At 43.8% G+C, this 22564-nt stretch overlaps 1 protein-coding gene across 1 annotated transcript; it reads left to right on the top strand.

The window, feature by feature from the left end:
• The first annotated feature begins 6050 nt into the window (after nucleotides 1-6050).
• LOC113975674 (neuropeptide-like protein C4orf48 homolog) lies at nucleotides 6051-22362 on the top strand. The gene is made up of 5 exons (XM_027699927.1): nucleotides 6051-6131; nucleotides 8638-8798; nucleotides 8975-9132; nucleotides 16196-16284; nucleotides 20090-22362. The coding sequence occupies exons 1-5, from the start codon at nucleotides 6051-6053 to the stop codon at nucleotides 20153-20155; spliced, it is 555 nt and encodes a 184-aa protein (XP_027555728.1). The 3' UTR covers nucleotides 20156-22362.
• The last annotated feature ends 202 nt before the right edge of the window (nucleotides 22363-22564 follow it).

The raw sequence follows: 22564 nt of genomic DNA, 5'->3' as shown, positions 1-22564 counted from the left end.
GAACAGTGTTCAATTTCCTGTTTTGGGTTGGGGAGGGTTTTGAATATTCTCTGTGTGTGCATTAATAGCTGCACTTAACACTTAATGTTCATGCCCAGGCAAACAGAATGGCAGCCTCAGCCCTGAGCTACATCTATTTTTTAGATTTTTTCTAAGAATTGGTGTGTGGGGTTTTGAGGTTTTGTTTGTTTGTTTGGGTGGGCTTGTTTTTTTGGTTTTTTTAAGGCTGGAACTTTATTTTTACCCAATTTTTTTTTTATTCCTAAACTCCATAAAATATTTGGCTATGCAAAAGCCAGTAGGTACCAGAGACAGAAAAATGAAGGAATCACTCCTGCACCGAGCCTGGTGAAACTTAGCATCTTCCTTTGCATAAATTCCAACAGACTTAAAATTCCCAGTGATACCAGGTTTAGTGAGGTTATATCTATTCAGCTTTTGACTGCAACATAAAAGGATGGCCATGTTTTCACTCTGAAACTTTTCAGTTTAATATAGGGCCTGGGAGGAGACACAAATTTTTGGACCAAAACCAAAGTTACCAGCATTTGTGACTGCTTATAGCCAAGTCTTTCATGGAGGCCATCTGCAGTGCTACAAGTTGATTTGCAAAGTTCTGGGTATTGTGGGTTATTTTTCTTCCCCAGTTAAAGATCATAATTTCATCCATGCAGTTAATTTGATACACATGGTTTCTTGCCTAACCAGCTCTTGCATTCATCCTGTACTATATATACACTGTAATACAGCATCCAGCTTGTGAACCATATCTGGTTTCAGCCAACAGCACTGAATATAACTAATGCACAATTTGGTCCTGCATTGAAGCCAGAACTGAACAATATTTAAATGCCTTTTGACAGCTGGTATATTGCACATTGAAAGTATTATTTGTTTTATATACGATTGAAATCAATTTCAGTTTTACCCATGGAGGCTTGAACCATGCCCTAGAAGTCAATAGCTTTTCTGAAATAAAATGTGTTCTCCCCACCTGCCCTTTCCGTATGCACAGACAGGCTGTGCAGAGGAGTGCCTTTTGTTACTCTGGTTTTGATAGCCACAGAATAATGTGTCCAAATCCCAGAACTTAAAATAACAACCAACATATTCACAGAATCATAGAATCATACAATCTACTGAGTTGGAGGGTACTCATCAGGATCATTGAGTCCAACTCCTGGCCCTGCACAGGACACCCCGAGAGTCACACCATGTGCCTGAGAGCATTGTCCAAACCCTTCTTGAACTTTGTCAGGCTTTGTGCTGTGACCACTGCCCTGGGGAGCCTGTCCCAGTGCCCTCCCACCCTCTGAGTGAAAAACCTTTTCCTAATATCTAACCTAAACGTCTCTGACTCAGCTTCATGATGTTTCCTCGAGTCATGTCCCTAGTCACCACAGAGAAGAGATCGGTGCCTGCCCCTCCACTTCCTCCTCATGAGGATGTTGAAGACCACAGTGAATCTCCCCTCAGTCTCCTCTTCTCCAGGCTGAACAAGTCAAGTGACCTCAGCCACTCTTCATAAAGCTTGCCCTCCAGATCCTTCACCATCCTCATTGGCCTCCTTTGGACACTCTCTAATAGTTTAATATCTTTCTTATATTGTGGTGCCCAAAACTGCCACAATATTCAAGGTGAGGCTGCCCCAGTGCAGAGCAGAGCGGGACAATCCCCTCCCTGGACCAGCTGGTGATGCTTTGCCTGATGCCCCCCAGGACACGGTTGGCCCTCCTGGCTGCCAGGCCACTGCTGACTCACATTCAACTTGCCATCATAACACATGAATTCAGAAAGGATTTTTACACACAAATGGCTAGCAAGTAAATAACAACATGCTTATATCTTCCTAGACATGGATGAGATTGGCAGTAGCAAGGCAAATAGCTCACTTTCACCCTCAGTGGCATTCAGACAGAATACACAAACAGCACACAACCCTTGCCTATGCTGTAAATTGACCCCATGTCCAGCACAGTGATGAGCTGCTGGATTTCCAGCAGTCCAGTGCAAATCTCATATATAAACTAGGAAAACTGGTATTTTGCCAGTGGTTCGTACTTTTTCTTGAAACCAAAAGCCTGAACTGACCTTCATTTCACAATAGCTTGACAGCAGTTCCTCCTGTGTAGCTGAAAGCATTCTAGGCTTTCAAAAGTATTTAAAGATGCTTGTCACCCTTGGCTTCAGTTGATTTCTGGGAAACTGATCAAGCCTTCACAGAATCACAGAATCAACCTGGTTGGAAAAGACTTCTGAGATCATTGAGTCCAACCCATGACCCAACACCACCCTGTCAACTAGACCATGGCACTAAGTGCCACATCCAGTCTCTTCTTAAACACCTCCAGGGACAGTGAATCCACCACTTCCCTGGGCAGCCCATTCCAATGTCTGATCACTCTCTCTATAAAGAATTTCTTTCTAATGTCTAACCTAAATCTCCCCTGGTACAGCTTAAGACCATGCCCTCTTGTCCTACTGCTGGTTGCCTGAGAGAAGAGACCAACCCCTACCTGGCTACAACCTCCTGTCAGGGAGTTGTAGAGAGTGATGAGGTCTCCCCTGAGCCTCCTCTTCTCCAGGCTGAACAACCCCAGCTCCCTCAGCCTCTCCTCATAGGACTTGTGCTTGAGTCCCTTCCCCAGCCTTGTTGCTCTTCTCTGGACCTGCTCCAGCACCTCAATATCCTTCCTGAACTGAGTGGCCCAGAACTGGACACAGCACTCGAGGTGTGGCCTCATCAGCGCTGAGTACAGGAGTAGAATCACTGCCCTGGTGCCACTGGCCACGCTGTTCCTGATCCAGGCCAGGATGCCATTGGCACACTGCTGGCTCATGTTCAGCTTCCTGTCAATCCAAACTCCCAGGTCCCTTTCTGCCTGGTTGCTCTCCAGCCACTCTGTCCCCAGCCTGTAGCGCTGCAGGGGGTTGTTGTGGTCAAAGTGCAGGACCAGGCACTTGGTCTTGTTAAACATCATACCACTGGATTCAGCCCATTTATGCAGCCTGTCCAGGTCCCTCTGCAAAAAGCCTTGGTGCTTTTCCATATCTTACGCTGTGGTGAAAGAGACCTCTTAGGGTTGACTAGTTCATACATTAAAGGATCTTAGTACTGAGTTTCTGTCATACTCCCTGTTTGCAGCTACATCCCTGTTTTACAGTGTCACATGGACTTTGTTGGGACAGCTGCAGTGTCTTGAAGCCTTGCAGTCTGACCAAGGTTCAGTTTGTGGTTGGATTCTTGAAGGGTTTTCCAGGAAGCTCTAAGACAGGGAACTTGTCAAGCAATGATTCCAAAAACAAATTGATCATTTCACGAGGGAGACTTTTTCCCACGACCAAACTTCTGGCAGTGTTTAAAGAATATACTGAGCAAAGGTGAATTATCTCATGGTATGAAGGACAAAGTAAGCATAGGGTGATTTAATTTTCAGTCCTTCTCAAGGCCTGAGGTGGCTGTCAGAAAAAAAGACAATACAATTTATTCTGTTTATGGGGTAGAACATCTAACAGTGCATCTCTCAATTCATCAACAAGACTGTGATATACTTCTTTAAAGGATTATCATGAAGCTGTGGGCCCTGGCAGCTGCCCTGTAGCCAAATGTCTCCGAATGCCTTTATCAGTAACCCATCCCAAAATGGGGATGTTCTCTAGCCATCATACCTGCTTAGACCAGAAAAATATTTCCTTTGCCCTGATAACTGAGGAAGGAGAAATAATTAGTCTGAATTTCAGATGCTGCACAAGGGCAATGCATTTCTCCCAGGGGTGCCTGTGTTCGTGCTGGAATTACAACACAGAGAGCTGGGAAGTGACTGCTTGGGGAGCAAAATTATTCTGAATTATAGAATCGGGAAAAACAGGAAGGGAAAGGTATCCATAAGAAATCACTCAGTCCATCCCTTGTTTTTATGCAAGGCCAGCTATCCCAATGCCATTCCCAAATGATATCTAATTTATACCTGCAGTTTTAAATATTCCCCTGTCTTTCACAATAATCCCTCCCAGTGCCATCCTCATTATTAGGAAGTTTTCCAGGGGTTTTAATGGTGCTTTCTTGACACCATTTAAACTTTTGGTTATTTCTGCTGCTCTGGTTGTCTCTGACAGTTTCTAGTATTGCAGTGACCAAATTAGATGTAGCACTGAAGCTCAAACCTTCTGAAGGCAGCCTGAGCTCTTGCACTTTTTCTTTTGCGAGTCTCACTATAATTGCATTTTTTTTTGGCAATTGCAGAATATTGTAAACTGATTTCAGCTTGTGACTCCCTAGCTTCACCATAGAAGTGCCACTTCAACCTCTTGTTCCCCATTCTGAATATGAGCTGTTGATTATTCTTGATGAAGTGTAGCACCTTGTTCTCATTTTGATAAAATTTTATTCTGTTTTTAGACTTTTTTTTCCAATTTGTCTTTCTGATTTAGAATTCTAGTCCTCTCCCCCAGCATTGCTTATAACCTCCAGACTGATATTACATCTTAAATAACCACTTTGCTTGTTCATTATCCAGCTTACTAATGAAATGTTGAATAACCCTTGAACTAACTGAGTCTTTGCAGACCTGATGTGATGTATCTTTCCATGGCAACAGTGACCCATTGCTAACTCTCAGCAGTGACACAGATGGTTTTGCCGGCCGTGGAGCAGTTTCCTTAGTTTGCTTCTGACAATGCTGTGTGACACAGCAGTAGAGATCTCCCTCAAGTTGATTACATTTGGCTTTCTCTATCTGTAAGGCCTGTTACAGAAGGATACCAAACCAGTTTGAGTTGATTCTTGACAAACACATCTTGTTTGCAATTCCAGTTCTTGTTTTTCAAATACTTACAAACTGTTGGTGGGATTATTACTTCTAAAACATTCTCCAGAATGGACAGGTTTGTGTGTCATCTTCTAGTTTCTCTTCCTCATTTTAAAGGTAGTCACTGCACTTACCCTTTTCCATGGCTGGTATAACTCATATCTTCCCTGAGCTCTCAGCAATAATTGCTCATGGTGGTTGTTTCACATTCTTCTTTAAATGTCCTGAGGTAGGTCTAGTGATAGCCCAGAATAAAAAGAGAGGTCCAGGTAGATCAAAACCCAGATGAGAAGGGACCTATCACAAACCTACAAACATCTGTAGCAAAGTAAATTTCTGCTAATTGTTCTTACCTAGAACATCTCACTAGTGTTGTGTTAGCCTCCTGCTCGCTAATTCACCTTAATTTGGTTGGTAGATAAAGCAAATGCTTAGCCCTGTATCACTTTCTAGGCATCAACTTGATTAACTTTCCCCTCTGCTGAACAGAGAACAAACTCTTTATTGGGTTTTGTCTTCCTTATTTTACTCCCCTTGTGTTTAAAGGACGCTTTCTTGCTGTTCTTCGTGTTTCACACTATTTGTATCTTGGTTTGTGTCTTGGTCTTCCTGGGGTTATGCCTTGTATTCTCTTGCCACTCTGTTTTTCAGCTAATAGCGACCAGACACAGATTCTTCTGACCCTGTGCTTTCTTCTTCTGAGTCCAACAAAGGGCTTATGGCCATGTTAGCAAGCAATGATTTAGCACTTCATATTAGACTGGAATTACTCGCCCTATTTTCCATGTGTACCCATGACTATAATAATGGAGTTAGTTCTAAAATCAGAACCTTTGTCAGCATCTTGCTTTTATGCACACATGTTCAACTCAGGCCTCTAATGTTAGTGATTTAAACTAGATACATTTTCTTCTACTACTTCAAAGGTGTAATTTTCAATACCTGTAGCACTTAGGCATCAACAAGAGCTTTTCCAAGGAAGCTACCAGATATGTATCCTCACTAATCATCTTCCCTTTAAATGTCTGATGTTTCTGATTATTTTGGAGGAAACTCTTTTTTTGTTAGTAAACAACTATTAGGTGTGTATTCTCTGCAGAAAATGAAAATTAAGTATAAATATTTCCGACAGCCCTCTGGGATTCACTGTGATATTCTTGAGACACTAAATGGACTTCTGTGAATCTCTTTGAATTTTCTTATTCTCCAAAGTAAATTTAGTTCTGGTATCCCTTAATCATGATGGTTGGCAACAGTGAATGTAATAGCAAAACAAGTCATTCAAATGCTTTCATGCTTCTTTCTTCTACAGCTTTGCTGGAGGTAAGAGAATAACACAGATTTCTGGAACTTTTCCGTGCAGACTGGCTCCCGTTCCCTGTGAATTGAGAACCACACCTTGGACCACACGGTTCTGTTAGCAGGAGGAGTTGGGAATTTTTTTTCACATTTCTTAAAGACCATGGCACAAAAACTGGCCAGAATCTTTAAGTGCAATGTCTGACTGTTTTACGTCAGCACTGAAAAATTTAAAAAAGGGACATTATTTTAAGCTTAATAGTGTGTGCGACACCAAAATAACACCTTGCATCCCATTAGGTGGTGGATACAGAATGTCCTACTGCAGATCCCCCCCACTGTCACAGGTGGGAGCAGGTTCAGTGGTGCTGTACAGTCTGGATGGCACCAGTCCAACTCAGCAAGGACTCCTTCTGTGGTGCTATTACAGGATTAAGTCTGGATGGTGGGGTGTTGAGCATTCAGAAACCAAGAAATACACAGTCCAACCTCTCACAGAGGAGCTCTGTTAAATGCATGGACAGCTATGCAAAACTTTGCTGTGATATATAGACCATAATGACAAGATATCACCACACCACATGTAGAAATTCTTGTGCAGTCTTCGTCATCCTGGGAATGACATATTGCAGGACCTTCATCTTCTCTTTAGCCTGAATTTTCCCAAGTTCTTCTCCGTGATCCCCTTTTATATTTTCTGCAGTTGTTTAAGTAGGTGACTCCTCTGCTCACTTCCGTGGTTGCCCTTGCTCCCTGAGATGTCCAGTTCCTTTCCTTACCTCACTGTGGGTTGTTCTGCTTGTTACTTACTGAAAAGACCAAGCAATTACAACAACTACAAAAAATAGTTACAATTTTAGAAAATACTATATTGATACCTTGAAAAAATGGTGTTATTGGCCCTGTAGGCAATTCCTTTCTGTCCTTTTCTTGAAGCTTATGTAAGAAAAGTATGTTGTAGCCATGGGACCATAAACGAGGGTATGGGCAAGAAACACTTATGCCAGGGTGAATGGAAGTGTAAAGTTTGGATTTTGTGCCAGAATTTCCATTTGGTGTTATTTAAAACTGCAGATCAGGGATAGACTGTGTGACCAGCCCTAGATGGGTGTAAAGACAAGCTGTACAATGTTGTTCGTTTATATCCCAGCTCTTATGGAGCTACTCCTTTAATGGGCACCTGAGGCCTGTGAAGAGACCAACAATGTAAAGCTGGACCATCTCACACAACCTCACCTCAGGCATCCAGCTTCAGAGTTTGGATTGGGAGAGTCAGCTTCTTATAAAGCCAGTGGAGACATTTTGGTGCTCATGTGTGCCCTGACTCACCTTATGAAGACCCCATTGACTGAGACCTTCATTTGGACCTTCCACACAAGGGAATTTGAGTTTCAGTTGCACTGTGGGCTGAAAATTTGGCAGTGTGTGATTTCCTGTAGGGATTGCTTCCACAACTCTTGACTGCCCCCTGCAAAGTCCTCTCTTGCATACACAAGGCAATTCCACATTGCCAGAAAGTCCTTTGAGATGATTTTTAAACTAACCTGGTCCAAAAGCACAAGCGCCGAAGGGAGGGCTGTAGGAAGTAATTCTGAAGAAGCTACAGGAACAAGTAAAATAGAAGCAGAGTACATTGCTGGTGACAGTCCCCAGGGCTGAAGAAAGCCAAGGATAAACTCTGTCTCAGTCTGGGAAGGCTGATACCTCCACAATCTGGCAGGTTGGTTATTCTGTACAGACCAGGAAGGCTGGACCCTACTCCCCAGGAGAGGAGATGTCCTCCCGTGAGAGAATGACAAAGCCATAAATTGAACAGATACATTGCAAAATGAGTCTTTAACCACCCTCTGGGGCAAGCAGATACGTATTAGAGGCATCTCTTTCTCTTTTCTGAAAGGTATCACCTCCTCTTTTTGAATGCTTGATTTCAGCCAGGTCCTTACACAGATCCCCTATCCAGGCGGGCTCATGCTTAAGCTTCGTCAGGACACAGCCTATTAGCAGAATCCCAGATCAGGAGTTAAGTTTGAAGCAAACATTCCTAAATTTTTGCAGTGCATAGGTTTTGGCTGGGCTGTTATCATGGTTACCTATGATTCTACGCAGGATCCATATTCATTATTGGTCCATGTGCCAGGGCTGCTGTTGTACACAAGGCTTCCTTTTCAGTGTAGTTTAAAGTTCATAGTGGATTCTTCCGCACCATGCAGGGCACCATCAGCTGGCCCTGCAACTTCATTTTTCCAAGAAAACTTCTGAGTTTTTGTCTCATTTGAAACCTCCCAGAATGAAATCTCACTTTAAGTGAGTTACAGCTAAAGCAAGGGATGGGAGCTGCATATTTCAGCACAGTCCCTTAGGGAATAAAAGCAACAAACAAAAATTGCTCAAGACCCTTTTGTGTGAGTGGCAGCAGCCAGTTTTCATCAAGGAGAGGGCATGGCCTTTGAGGAGCAGAGGCAGAGCAGGAGAAGAGCAGTGGCCATCCACCACATTGTGGTCCCTTTAAATCTTCTCCTCCACTTGGCAGCTCCAATTTTTCAGTGTTGCTATAGCAAATCTCCATGGCAATGACCCTAATCAGGGAAGGGGGGATGCTAAGGGAACGCATGCTCAGAGTGGCTGCTGGAGCCTCGCCTGCCCGCTACAGCTGCTCCAAGGGTCTGGCACACGGGCGAAGGGAAGGATCAGGTACTGGGCAAACTGGTCCTTGGGGTGCATCGCAAGCCCGTGAGGTGTCACTGCACTGATGTGTGTGCGTGTGTTTGTGCGTGCATGGGGTCTGTCCTTGTCATGTCTCATCCACTTCTTTGTGAGGAGCGTGCTGGGAGCAAACTGCGGCTTTTCACTGTTTCTCCTTGTTTCAGGCAGGGAAGACAGCTTGAATTATTGAGGGGAGCAATGGCGTTGCCGTCTGTCTGGAGTGCGGTGCGTGTGGCGATCCTGTCCCTCTCGGTGGTCGGCCTGCTGAGCGTGAGGCTTGTGGGGGCTGGCCAGGACTCCGGGAGTGTCATTCCTGCAGAAAGTAGGTACCCGCCGTGCACACTCCTGCCCTCCGGCCGCACCCTGTCCTGCTTTCCTTCCTTCACTTCACCCTCAGCAGCCACACAGACACTGAGCTCCAGGGGAACTTTGCGTTTCCTAAATAAGGAGGGAGTAACGATGAGTTCGTGCCATGTCAGCAAAGCACATGGAAACAAGGCTTATAGAAACAGCAAGCAAGCAAGCAAAGGGTTTGTAGTTATTTAGGAAAAAATACTAACTGCATACTATAATTTTTACTGGGACTTGTGTTAGAGCTCTTTGTTTGCAGGTCTTTTAGATCTGCTTCTTGAGAGTTTTGTTTCCAGATTTCCCGCAATACATATGACGTCCTTGCTAGTCTGGATATTGTTAGAAGAAAATTTTTGTGTTTATTTCTGCTAGAGCGTTGCATTTTGCTTACTGTAGTATCTGGTTGGAACAATAGGTCAACTTTCTTGTAACTACTACAGATTGACACAGGGGACATTTACCCAAACAGTGCATTTGTAAAGCATGGTTACAGGATTTCTGAATACTGCAAACCTAAAAAGTAAATAAATATGACAGACTGGCTGGAGCACACCGTGGAGCTGGGAGCTCTTGAATTTGGATCGCAGCTCTATATTAGCTTCCTCTGAAATTTTGAGTAAGTCTCTATTTAAACTTTGTCAGCTCCAAAATGAGGCAATAGTTCAAAGTTAGTAGGGATGGAGTCAATGTTCTCAGGGTGTTTTTGGTGACAGCAAGTGGGAAGTAGACACTCATTAGAAACTTAAAATATCCTCTGGGGAAAAAAAGCAAAGAAAGATAATTGCATACAAACCAATCTCTAGTTCTTAGTCATGCTTACATTGTATCACAGCTATATTTTTACATGACTACCAAATATTTAATACAAGACCTGATTTAGTCACTGCATTTTATGCTCCACTAACTCTGTTACTAGTTTTTAGATACACCTATGTGTATTTGTATCCACAGGACTTACATGTTGAATTCCCTTCTTTTTCCACTTTCTTCTTTTTTTTTTTTTGTTAGTGCCAATTTTTGGTCTTTTCTAAACCAGACCTCGTCTTTATTTTGTGTGTCTGTTTTCTAGGCATTCATTAATTTTTATAAGTTCAGTGATGAGTAGTCCAATTTTTCTCCTCAAATTCCTGAAAAATAAACTGTATGTACCCTTTGTGTGTCTGTGTTAGCAGAGGCAAGTCAACGCATTTGGGAAAAAGTGTATAGTGGTTCCTTGTTCTACTTGTGAAGTGAGAACTCGCATTTTGTCTGTAGAAAAAACCTCTTGGCCAGAGTTTCTGACCCAAGTCTCATAGAATCATAGAATTATAGAACAGTTTGGGTGGGTGGGGACCTTTAAAGGTCATCTAGTCCAAGCCCCCTGCCACAGGCAGGGACACCTTCAACTGAATCAGATTGCTCAGAGTCCTGTTGAACCTGACCTTGAATGTTTCCTGAGATGGGGCATCTACCACCTCTCTGGGCAACCTGTGACAGTGCCTCACCACTCTCCTAGTAAAAAACTTCCTTATAACTAGTTTACATTGACTCTCTTTTAGTTTGAAACCATTACCTCTTGTCCTATTGCAAGAGGCCCTGTGAAAAAGTGTGTCCCTATCATTCTTATAATCTCAATGAGTTATCTTTTACCATCCTCTAGACAGGCTACAGAGTTCCTTGAACAGCCCTTGAGGAAGATTCCTTGTCTTATCTTGTCATTACTCCCGCATGTTAGAGTGAGGAATGAAGGGCAGGTCAGAGTGTTTCTGTGGTCAGTGTTTCTGCGGTCAGTGTTTCTTCAGAGACACTCTGCCCTGTCCTGAGTAATAGAGGCTATCAGCCTTGCTACAAAAGCATAACAGTATTTGTGTTTGAGGCCAGGCCAGGAGGAAGACTGTCAGATGATCATGGACTGTGAACTGTATATTGCTTTGGGCTGCTGCAGGGACAGAGTTTTAAAACAACAAGGAACTCTTGATGCTCCTAATCAGACATTTGTTGAGACAGTGCTGCATGGCTGCTAAGTGCTCCAGGTACTTTCCTTTGCCAGTCAGGGCTCTTCCTGATAGTTAATCTGTGGAACTCTTCCCTTAGGATGATGTAGATGCTAAAAGTTTGCATGAGATTGCAGAACTGATTGGTTAAATTCAAGAAAACAACAATCTTATAAAGGGCTGTTAGATACAGCAGCAGTTCTTCTGGTTCAGGAGCTGCCTTAGCATATTCCTGAGATCTGGCAGGGTGTTTGGGAACACATCCCTCCAGACCTGCCCTGTTCTTATACTCTTTCATGGGCACCCATTTCTGACCATGAAGGTCACATCTATAACCAGTGCCCATGGATGTCCGCTGGCATGGGGACATGACTGCACCAGTAACCTGCTAGGATGGACCCTGGCACACTTGTGTCCATGACAGGAGACCAATTGTCCATCTGGAAGACAGAGCTTACTCAGAGATGATCTGTCCCGTGCCAACTGCTCCCAAAGCTTGGGAATGCTCCTATTCATAGTTAATGTACTACAAGAGATGTACATCATGGGAGACTGGACACTGGGCCAGGCAGACCTTTGATGTCATGTAACACAGACGTTTCTGGATCTTTTCCTGCTTGATGTCAGCTCCACTGGCTACTTCTCATGAAGGAGTTGATCCTCCTGAGCACTGACACATTTGAGGGCACTGCCTCTGCTGCACATGCACACACCTTCCCCGTTGCTGGCACTGAAGTCCATACTGTCAGCCCAGATAATCTGGTGGCTGTGGGACCCTGAGTGACCCAGGGGAGGAAGGGGGGCTCTAGTACATGTTCTTGACAGGGATATATGATGTACATGGACCATACTAAGTGTCCTTCTGCAGAGCAGGGCAGTGCAGTACTTTATGCTTTTTCTGTTCCCAGGTGTGTGACATGGGACTCAGAATGTGCCTTTAGCAGGAATAATCCCACATGGATCACACAGCCTCTCTCTCCCACTTGGTGGGAGGAGTGTGTCCCTCCTGCAGCACCACAAGCAGGAGAGGGACAGCAATGCTCCCGTGCAAGTGTGGGAGGTGCAGGAGTCACAGGAGAGAAGCATGAGAGTGAGTCAGAATTGTTCTTAGCACTGCAGAGCGATCCTGTCCTGTGTGTGGCACCAAGATCTGGCTCGGGGTACCCTCCCCTGCTCTCTGCTTGGCATACTTTCTGCCAGCCACAGAGCCAGGCACAGCTTTTTATGAATAATTCTAATTAGCAGTGTTTAATTGTGTCCTTCTACTTTATACACAACACTGCATATGCAGAAGACTGCTCAAGTATGAAGTGAGGTTACTAATACTAGTGGATTGTTTTCTTTAAAGTTCACTGCAATCCACTTTAAAAAAAAATGAAGTAAGTTCCCCAACCTTTCATTGCATTTATAGCCCAGATCACCCACTGTGAAAACTAAAATATGGAATTTGAAGACCAGAAGCTGGTCAGTCTGTTTTCATTAGCCAAGGTGCATGAAATATGAAGAGTAAATGCCATGTGCATGCAAGGGAAAATAAATTAGACTTACACAGTGCTTTCAGTTCCAGTTTTTCACCAAGGAGAAGCCAAGAGAACATATTTTAAGCTCCCCTCCCCCACTTCTCCCCAAACACACAAAGACACATACAGTCTTCGTGCTGACAGGACCCATTTAAAGAATTATAGCTGACTCTTGATAATTCTCATTATGTTAATCCACAAACCTGTTAAGTCTCCCTATGAATGATAGTCTGTTCCCAGCTGTCAGCAAGGAATTAATAGCACTTTGCTGTACTTTGCTATGATGTGACTTAAGGTTTGGTTTCATGATTGCTTTAAGTTGATGGAAGCCTGTGCTGCTTCTGCCCTTCTCTTCCCCATAACCTGACTGCCTCTCCTTGCACCATTTCTTGTTGTGGCCCCAGAACTTGGACGTTCAGGATCTGATCTGGAGAAAAAAAAATCAGCAATCCAGCTGACTGAGGAGCTGCTTTGTCACTCGTGCTGCCAGCAAATGGAACTGTGGGACCACCTAGCCAAGGACAGAAAGCAGAGTGGGATTACTCCTATTGGCAACAACACATATTTAGATTTGTTTGTGAAAACGGATGCTTAGACATATTTGTGTTGGGGAAATGTCCATGGACACCTTGCTGAAAATATTGTGGGCATGAAGAGAGGTCAAGTCCAGCTAGACAGGCCAGCTTAGCAGCCCAGCTCTTCAGTCTGGAAAGCAGAGCAAGGCAGGGAGCGATGGAGAGCAGCAAAGTCGTAAGTGGGACAATGTTGGTGAATATTTAATAACCATCTCTTCCACTGCAAAAATCAGAGGCAGGAAATGAAATCAGCAGATGTCAAGTTTAGAGCAGACAGGAATGGTATTTTGTTCACTCACTGAACAGCTCAGCTGTGGAACTCATTGCCACAGGATGCTGCAGATGACAAAAGTTTACGTGGATTCAGGAAGCAACAGTGCAAATTAATGTGAGAGAAATTCATGGAGGGCTTATCAGATGTAGAAACACCAGCCAGACACAGGATATCCTCTGACACCTTGGTAGGCTAGAAGAACATTGCTAGACACTTATTCTAAGCATCTGCTATTGGCTGCTGTGATCATCTGGCTCGTACAATAGTACAGAAGCCCAGTTAGAGTCAGGACTTTCAGAGTCGGGACTTGGCAGCTCTGCTGCTAAAAGTCTGACTGTAGCTGTAGGATTTCCAGGTAGTGGGGTATTGACTGTTTGGTTTGGGAACTGCATTTAAGTTGCTCTGTGCTAGTGCAAGCTGCCTGATGGAGAGATGAACACTGCCCTATTCAGTCCCCAAGCACTGAACAGATGGTGCTCTGCAGGGCTCACCAGTGGAGGAGTTCACAGCCACCCACCTTCCCTGCTGCATGTCCCCCACTCCCAGGTACAGCTGTCCTCTCATCTGCCAGCGGTGCTGCTTCAGTGAATTCTCTCTGCAACTCTGGAATTCAGAATGATGTGTCCCACCCTGGGATATCACTGGTTGGAGGAATCACACGGGCTCTGAAGGGCTGCTGGCTCCCAACTGGCAGGGATGCTGACCTGATCCAGAGAAGCAGTGCCTGGAGAGAGACCTCCACCACCGAGGACAGCCCAGGAAACTACATTAAAGAGTGAATATCTTGTTACGTGGTGGAACTGGCTGCAGCTGCACTGTGACTTCAGAGAGCAGTGTCGTGTTAGGAGCTTTGCAGGTGCTGGTTCAGGATGCCCAGAGCTGCAAGGCAGGTGTCCTCACTGCCACCACCCTTCCACACAAGCTGCTTTGGTGCCAGGGCAGCTGCTTTCACAGGGCTGGCAGAAGTAAAATAACCACTTGGCAGGGTTGTACCATTCCACTAGTACCTCCCTGTCCACACAGGAGCACTTGGCTGTCATAAATACCAGGGAATGACCCCACACAGCCATGGCTCTCACAAGGGCCTGGGAAGACTTCCTGGGTGACAGGCAGTGACTGACTATGGAATTCATAGCTCTCCTCAAAAATGACTTCTCCACACTGCAGAAGCAGGAGACATTCATTTATGACAAGAAGTTTGTTTTTTCTCTACCAGGTTCTGATTCTGAGAACTCTTTAGTGACAAGCACTTCAGGGTGTGCAGCAGCTTCCTGAGATGGAGCCAGGGCAGGGTGTCTCTGACAAGATCACAGCGAGGGGAGGGGGCAGGTCATGACATTGATCCAATAATGATGGATTTGCAAACAGCAGTCTGAGGATGTAGATCCTTTCCAAGGGCTCTGCTCCATGATCTGAAGTGAAAACAATTAAATTACTGAAATACTGAAAACAGGAGGGGGTTGAGTGTCTTTAAAATGTGCTCAAAGCCATCTTGTTGCTACTCCTCTCAAGCCTGAAGAGAGTCTTTTTGAATGATGCTGTTCTTATAGAGGTGGGGACTTTGCATTTCCCCACACCCCTGGAATTAAGTCTCTAGCTTGATTTCCAGGTTTTCCTGAGATGTCAAGGGAGATGAAGGAGGATGGGTGGGAGAGAAACACCTCCTGAATAGATCAAAGCTCCTAAGAGCTTTGCTGAGGACTGAGAAGCACTTTGGCTGCTCCCTTCCATCAGGTGCAGCTAAGGAGTCAGTGCTGGCAGCAGGGTGCCAGGCACAGGTGGGGTGCTGCAGTGCTGCACAGCAGGTCCCTGGCTCCAGGCAGCTCCCCATCTACCTCAGCAGCACCTTTGCACCCTCTTTGCTTTGGTGGAGCAGCACAAGTGGCTGCATGTGGACAAGGATTTCGGCACTCCCCCCAGCGTGGGGGCTCTGTGATCAGGGTAAAATGTCCTCTTTCCCCATTCCCCCTGCATCTACTCCAGTATCAGCAATTTCTTCTTCTGAAAATGCACACTTCATTAACTCTGTGACCAAACAATCAGAGATCAGTGCAGGGTGAATCCTGGCAGAGTAGAAATGCCCAGGTTCAAAAGTGAGCCATTTTACTTGCTGTCAAGTCCCCTCCTCCTCCTCTTCCCTGCCTTTTCTCTGCCCTGTCCCTCTGTGCACACACACACTGGCACCAGCTGCAGAGCCAGTGGGATGCTTTGCATTCCTGGCAGAGAAAAAATACAGCAGCAGGTGAAAGGAAGCAAATACAGATCTGGCACTGTCCCTTGCCAAGCTGCTCTGTAAGAGCTCCTGTAAAAACAGACCTGCCTGTCTGGTTCCTGAACCATTGCAAACTGCTATTTTCAGTGTATCAGTTGAGAATTAACCCATATCTGGAGAAGGGTTAAAGATTTCAGTTTTAAGGGGAGAGGGTGGGGGCTGAAGCAGCAGGCAGAGTCAAGTCTGGGCTATGTTCAGAAAAGCACACACAGCAAAGAACTCTTTGTGGGTTTTGCTGATCCTCCCACATTTGCACAGGGATAGATACAGCCCTGTCCAGAGGCAGCCCTAACTTTGCACACATGCAGGTGTAGCTGCCTGGTAAAATGGGGTTTCTCCTGGCATTACAATTCACCTCTGTACTGCTACACTCCAAATTTCGTGCTGTGCAGTGATGTCTTCTTCTGTCTCCTTTCCCAGGCCGTCCCTGTGTTGATTGCCATGCGTTCGAGTTCATGCAGAGGGCGTTGCAGGATCTAAAGAAGACGGCGTATAACCTAGACACACGGGTATGTGTTCCTGCAGAAATGCTTTCACTTAGCCTTTATCTCCCAGCGGCCAGGTTTGCCTGTCTGTGTACAGCAGACATGACATCTCTGCTGACTCACTCCCATCTCAGCAAATAGGTTTATACCAAGCACAGATTATTTTTCACAGTCTGCAGCGGTTCGTTAACAATGATCTAGTCTGAGTCTGACTTCTTGCATAACAGGCTAAAGAATTACCTCAGACAGTCCCTGCACCAAATAGAGAAGGAAAGAAGATGTATGAAGGAGAGAAGAACAAGAATGTACTCTTTGCTTCACAACATTGCTTCTGAGCTGTGGACTGACTATTCACTGGGCAGGAGCAGAAAGTGAACAGGACATCGAGAAGGTGGCAGGCAGGGCTGGCAGAGGAAAGGGAAGCACACGTACTCCTTGCTCATGGATCGATACTCCATGAAAAAGGGGGAAGCACATTTTCTCAGGTGTTTATGACAGCACACAGGGCATTCTGCCACTTCACATGTCAGTCTTGTGCTGCAGGTCTCAATGAACAAAATGAGGGGGTGTAAAATGCCCTGATTTTAGCAATTCATACATATGTGGGTTCATAAATATGCACAAAATGACTGGGCTGGGAGTTACTACAGTGGCTCCTGTGCTATCTGAAGCTTGCAAGAGGCAGGAGGTCTCTCACCTCTAATAAAGTCCCTTCATGCATGTCTTGTCCTACTTCTCCTCCCCTAACAGCTCCATGACCCCAAGGCAACTTGTGGTGAGTGAAACCATTTCACAGCTACATCTCCCAGTTCCTTTAGGAGCCTGCCCAGTGAGCAGGGCCATCTCTGTTGAGAGGTGAGAAGGCTCCTTACTCCTCTAAAATCACACTCAGCTCCAATTGTCATTCACAGCAGAGCCAATCAAAGGGATATAAATCAAGTGTCTCAAACCATAACACAGAAGGGCAATTATGTTGCTTTGCCTCTGGTTTCCTGTGACCTTGGGCAATCATGTTGGGCCCTACACAGTAAGGTTGGAGTGACTGTAGCTTTCTTGGGCTATCAACAGCCAACTGATTAGGACAGAGTTCCAAGTCTGGGTTACATCCCAAAAGTTTCCCATGCACTTGTGTAATAAATAACCCTTAAGTGGTAAAGTGTCATTAGAGGGCCTTTACCTCCAGCAGCTGTGCTGGGCTGTTCTGGTGCATAGCAGGGTCCCACCTGTTTGGATTAGGTTCAGCTGAAATGTTTTGTACTTACACATGACGTGTCAAGACCAGGTGCAGTTGCAGCTGTGCTGGTTCTTATACAGTCAACAGGCTTTACGTGGGAAGATTTTTTTGAATTTAATAGAGGCAGCACAGTTCCTTAATCCCACTTACAGAGATATTCAGATGTGTCTATGAGGTCTATTCTTTCTGGAGAGTGGAGTAAGAATACAGTCCATCAGAGAGCAGCACTGTCTTGTAAGAAGTGAAGCAGAATATAAAGGGAGAAGCTGATCCCAGAGCACCACGAGATAAGCTGCTGTTTCTGTGAGGAGCTGGACAGGCCTGACATGCCAAGGCACTAACTCAGGCAGCTCCCAGTATTACAGAACAAGGGACATAAGAACAGTGCATCACCAAAACAAACATAACCAGTAGTTTGTAATATCACCTACCCTTTGACAACTGTCAGAGTTTAGTACTACTAGTAAAGAGAGGGTATATTACTGTACACCTTTCCCAGCCTTTGGATTGAGACTCCGGAAGGCTTTCTGGAAGAGATGCTTTAGTTAAATACAAATTATTGAATGATGCAGACATACTTAAGTGAAATACAGCAGCCAAGGCCCTACAGATAGTACCCTGTGACCTTCTATTCTCTGAAAGGTAGACCCTCCATATCCTTACTCCAACACCAGTGCTTGGCTCATGATGACCAACTACAGTTTCTCAAATTTTACACACAAATATCTTCATTCAATTACTCCTCAGTCTTGGAAATTGTTGTTACAAGGGCAAGCCCAATGCAGGACTGCTCCTGCATATGATTCCTCTGCCAATGCCATCAAGGCCACAATTAATTTTTGTAATTGATGCTTCTCTTTCACAGATCTTTCAGTTGACAATTGTGTGCTTCCAGAGCTGTTCTTCCTGCCTGTAAATAGTCCTGAGTGACGCCCAGGCAGGGTTTGTGGTAGCACTGACAGCTTGTAGGCATTACTGTGAAATCCAATAAGCCTGTTTGATGTTAAGATGATTCTACGATTTCTCCTGGGCTCCCAACAATGAGAGCATTCACTCATCCAAGATTCCACTGTAGGAGCAGGGAGCAGTGTTTAAAAACGCCTGCCATGGCACTAAGCCGATAAGTGAAAGCAGACAAGGAACCTGAACAAGTTCTCTTTAATGCAAAGGTGGATGTCAAAAGTTTGAGTTGAAAAGGATAGAGGGCTGTGGAGGAAAAGGAAAGCGGTTCTGAAACAACCTCTCCCTGCACAGGTTTGCAATCTGAGAACAAGAAATGAGTAGGAGAGAGGGGGCACTGCTGGCCAGGCAAGGCAAAGCTTGGTGGAGCAGGACCCTTGTGGGAGTGCCCAGCTACTCCTTTGGAAACTCTTTCTTAATTACCCCTTTGCTGTGTCTAATTTATCAGGAGGTATCTGGTCAGAGAAATACGAGCAGGCTGAAAACCTTGTTGTTTCAAGAGCTTTGAGATAATTTGTTCACAAGTGGTTTTCAACCTTTAATGGGTTTTTGCAGTGCAGATGGGAAACTCATTCACGGTGAATTCAAGCCCACTACATTTTTTTCTTTTCCCCTCAAGAAACTCTTCCAAGTCAGTCTGCAAACTGCTTAAGGGACCACAGACCACATGGTGAAAACCACAAGATATGCTCAGGAGGAAGGTTCTCTTCAGTCACAATTGCACTTGCTGTTGTGAGTTGCTTGCACCAACAATTTTGAGTCTCACAAGAAACTCAGCTTCTGAAATGATGGTGCCGTTTGAGAAATCCATTCTTTTTATCTCAAAAACGTGAGACTAGGACCCACAAAATACTTATTTGATCACAATTAAATAAATGATACTTAAATACCTTTGAAGATATGAAATTAATTTTTTCCCCCTGGATTCAGAGAAAAAAAGCTTGGAGATGCTTTCCACTAAGCTGTTCCAATTACAGCAAGTAATTTTAAATTATGTACATAGAGAATGGTTTTCAAGCTTTTGATGGAGTTCTGGGGGCATGGCTCCAAATGGAGTTAGTAATAAGGCAATTGTCAGTAAATTAACTCAGGTTAAAATAGGAACCACATACTCAAGCCTAGATGTGCCCTGAAAGATTACGGGTTTCAGACAACAAGGTTAGACTGACAGCTGGATTGAACTCAGAGTTATTCTAGAGAAACAGCAGTGTAACTGAGAGCACAACTGGCACCTCAGCACATGCTGTCTGGTGCAATTAAATTACACAGTACTGAAGGCATCGTCAACAGGAAGCTATCAATCACCACGAAGGAATTAAGAGCAGTGCAGTCAAAAGTGGAATTTTTCTCAGCATTTATAAGGGACACTTTAATAATTTTGACAACCTACTCCCTAGAAGTTAACTGTGAAAATGAAAACATTCAAACTAAAAAAGTACTTTCCCTGCATCTCAGTTCTGAATACACTTATTTCATCATTTTTTCTGGATGAAAACCAGCACTAATAACTATGATTTTTCACTCAGCAAAGCACCTTGGCTACAGCTGTGCGGAGGGATTAGATCTAATCAATTATATACTCTTTTAAAGTGATATATTCAGTTCTTTGATTTCATGGTGTGTTTTTTTTTTCAGACAGAAACCCTCCTCCTGAGAGCGGAAAAGAGAGGCCTGTGTGATTGCTTTCATGCAATACACTGAAATGAGCACTGGGATTTGGCCAGTGGACATTTATTCATTTTTAAAATGCTGTTCAATAAATTACAGGAAGATACAGAGTGCAAGTTGTGCCCCACCATAAGGAAAACCATTTTTATCAAAACAGGTATAGCTCAGTTAAATCATTTTTGCTTTGATGTGGTTTATCATTACTGTATGTGATATTGCATCTGCTGAAATGTCAACAGAAGAAACAGCGCCAAAGTCTCACTCGTGGGTTTTATGCAAGGATAGTATCCTGCTTTTCTGGTATTTGAAGCCAAAAATTTTCCTTGGACTGTCAGGCCAACCCCTTGTCTCATGTGGATTGCCATAGACCTGTGAAAGTGGGTGGAGTTGAATTCTTTAATGTATTTATGGAAGAATAACATGAAAAGGAAGCTACTTTGCCACGGTGCATAGCTAAACATTTACAAACAGTCAGACTTGGCTTTATATAGAAATTAATAGTTGTCAGTGACTGGTTGGCAGTCCAAGGAAGGGATGTGTTCCCGATCGCATCAATAGTCCAGTGCATGGCAAACACAGTAATCTGTGTCACAATTTTAATTTCTTCAGAGCCACACAGTAGCTGTGATCTTTTTGGAGAGATTTATTAAGTATCTAATGTGATCAGTAACATTTGTAATCACATGAATACTGCCTGGCAACTGAACTGATTATGTCTGCCAAAATCTTCTGGAGAAGTGTCTTTCATTAAGCAAATCACATGCTGGATTGAACCACTCAAACTGGCCTCTACAGAGAGTTTTGGCAGAGAACGTACACAACGCCTGCCTGCCCAGGAGTCTCTTGCAAACTGTATTTTGGGAAATATTCAAGTTCCACCAAAATGCTCCGTAGCTCTTGCATGGACTCTGCACTCCATCACGGTGGGTTACAGTGCTGATGCTATTAATATTCCTGCTGGAGTCAGTGTGAGACAAGAGAGAACAAAATAATTTAAGTAGTAGTAGATGACAAGATTGCACCTTGTTGCTCTTTAAAAAAGAATAGCAAATCCTTTCCCATTGTTTTCCTTTTTTCCTTTGTTTTGTGGAGGAGAGCAGGAAATGGCCAAGCAGAAAATTCTTGTTGACAATAATAGATTTTTGATAGGGCTTAATATAACATACCCAAAGTAAAGATTTATGTATGTGCTCGAGCATCAATGTACAGGCTAGACACTTTTATACGAACACAACAAGAATGATTTTCAAAGTCATTTTTCTAATCCTTATTAGTATGTGTGTCTTCTTATGAGTGGCTGATATTTTTGATTTTTTGCTCTCAACCTGATCAGCAAGTTAGGATGGAAGCTATCTGCTGCATGTTTCCAAACTGCTTCTGTCCCGTTTTATCTACAACATTAGGCACAGGGAAATAGGGAACTGTGACCCACTGAAAACTTATTATTTTGTACGCAGTCATACTCAATAACACAAGGGAGTGTATTACAATATAATTTGCCAAAGTTGTTTGAAAGGCATGTGGTTTTCAGCTTCCTTGCACCTACATTTCAAAGAGGAAATTTGCTTTGTCCTTTGTAGTATTCTAGCAAAGCCTTTTATAGATCATCGGCACCTGGATTGTGTACAAGAGAAGCAGCATGACACAGCAACACATCTCTTCTGGTGGCATTGCACTGCACTGTGGCACTGGTCACTGACTGATGTGCAATAGAGGTTCTTGTCATAAACCATATTTTACTGTACAAATAAAACAATAGGTTTAACACTTTTTTTTTTGCAAAATACCAACCTTACGTTACTTTACTCCCACTTAGATTTGAACTAAAGTAACATACAGCTTTTGAGTTGGCTTTTTGCAGGAGATGGAGCTCCACCACTGAACCCGTGAATTTTCCATCACAGCTCAACTTTTTTAGGGGCAGCATGTCTGTGGTTTGGTATTGCTGTTCTGCATGTTTATTCTGCTGGTACCCTAAAGAATCTTGCAAAGTCCTCTTAACAAGCACTGGGTTTTTTGTCTGTGCTTTTATTTAGAAAAACAGTTGTTCACTGTTGAGTTTTCATATATACAGCTTGTTGCAATAAAAAGGTGGAAAGAATGTCAAGTGGATGTTCTCGGACTTCCAAGGGGATCAGAGTGATGCTGCAACTTTATGGTTATGATGGCAGTGATTATTCTGTATGTACTCCTCTTTGTCTATAATACAATACAATAAAAGGGCAAGATGCATTATAGTATTTGGTGTACTTTGTTACTGATTCGAAAAAATGATAAGGCTTACGCAATAATAAATATCTGGTCTTTAATTAGGTGGAAAATCCACAGTGAAAAAAGTGCTATTTTGAATACAAAAATAAAGAGATCTTGTATTTGGGCTAAATTTAGTAATGTATTTTCCAAAGCATAAAATCAAACTCAGTCTTATTTGAAATTAAAAGT

This window comes from Neopelma chrysocephalum, unplaced genomic scaffold (assembly GCF_003984885.1).
Source record: "Neopelma chrysocephalum unplaced genomic scaffold, ASM398488v2 Primary Assembly neopelma1_142, whole genome shotgun sequence".
Taxonomy (NCBI): Eukaryota; Metazoa; Chordata; class Aves; order Passeriformes; family Pipridae; genus Neopelma; species Neopelma chrysocephalum.
Note: the sequence above shows the minus strand (reverse complement) of the source record. Positions and strands in the feature narration are given on the sequence as shown.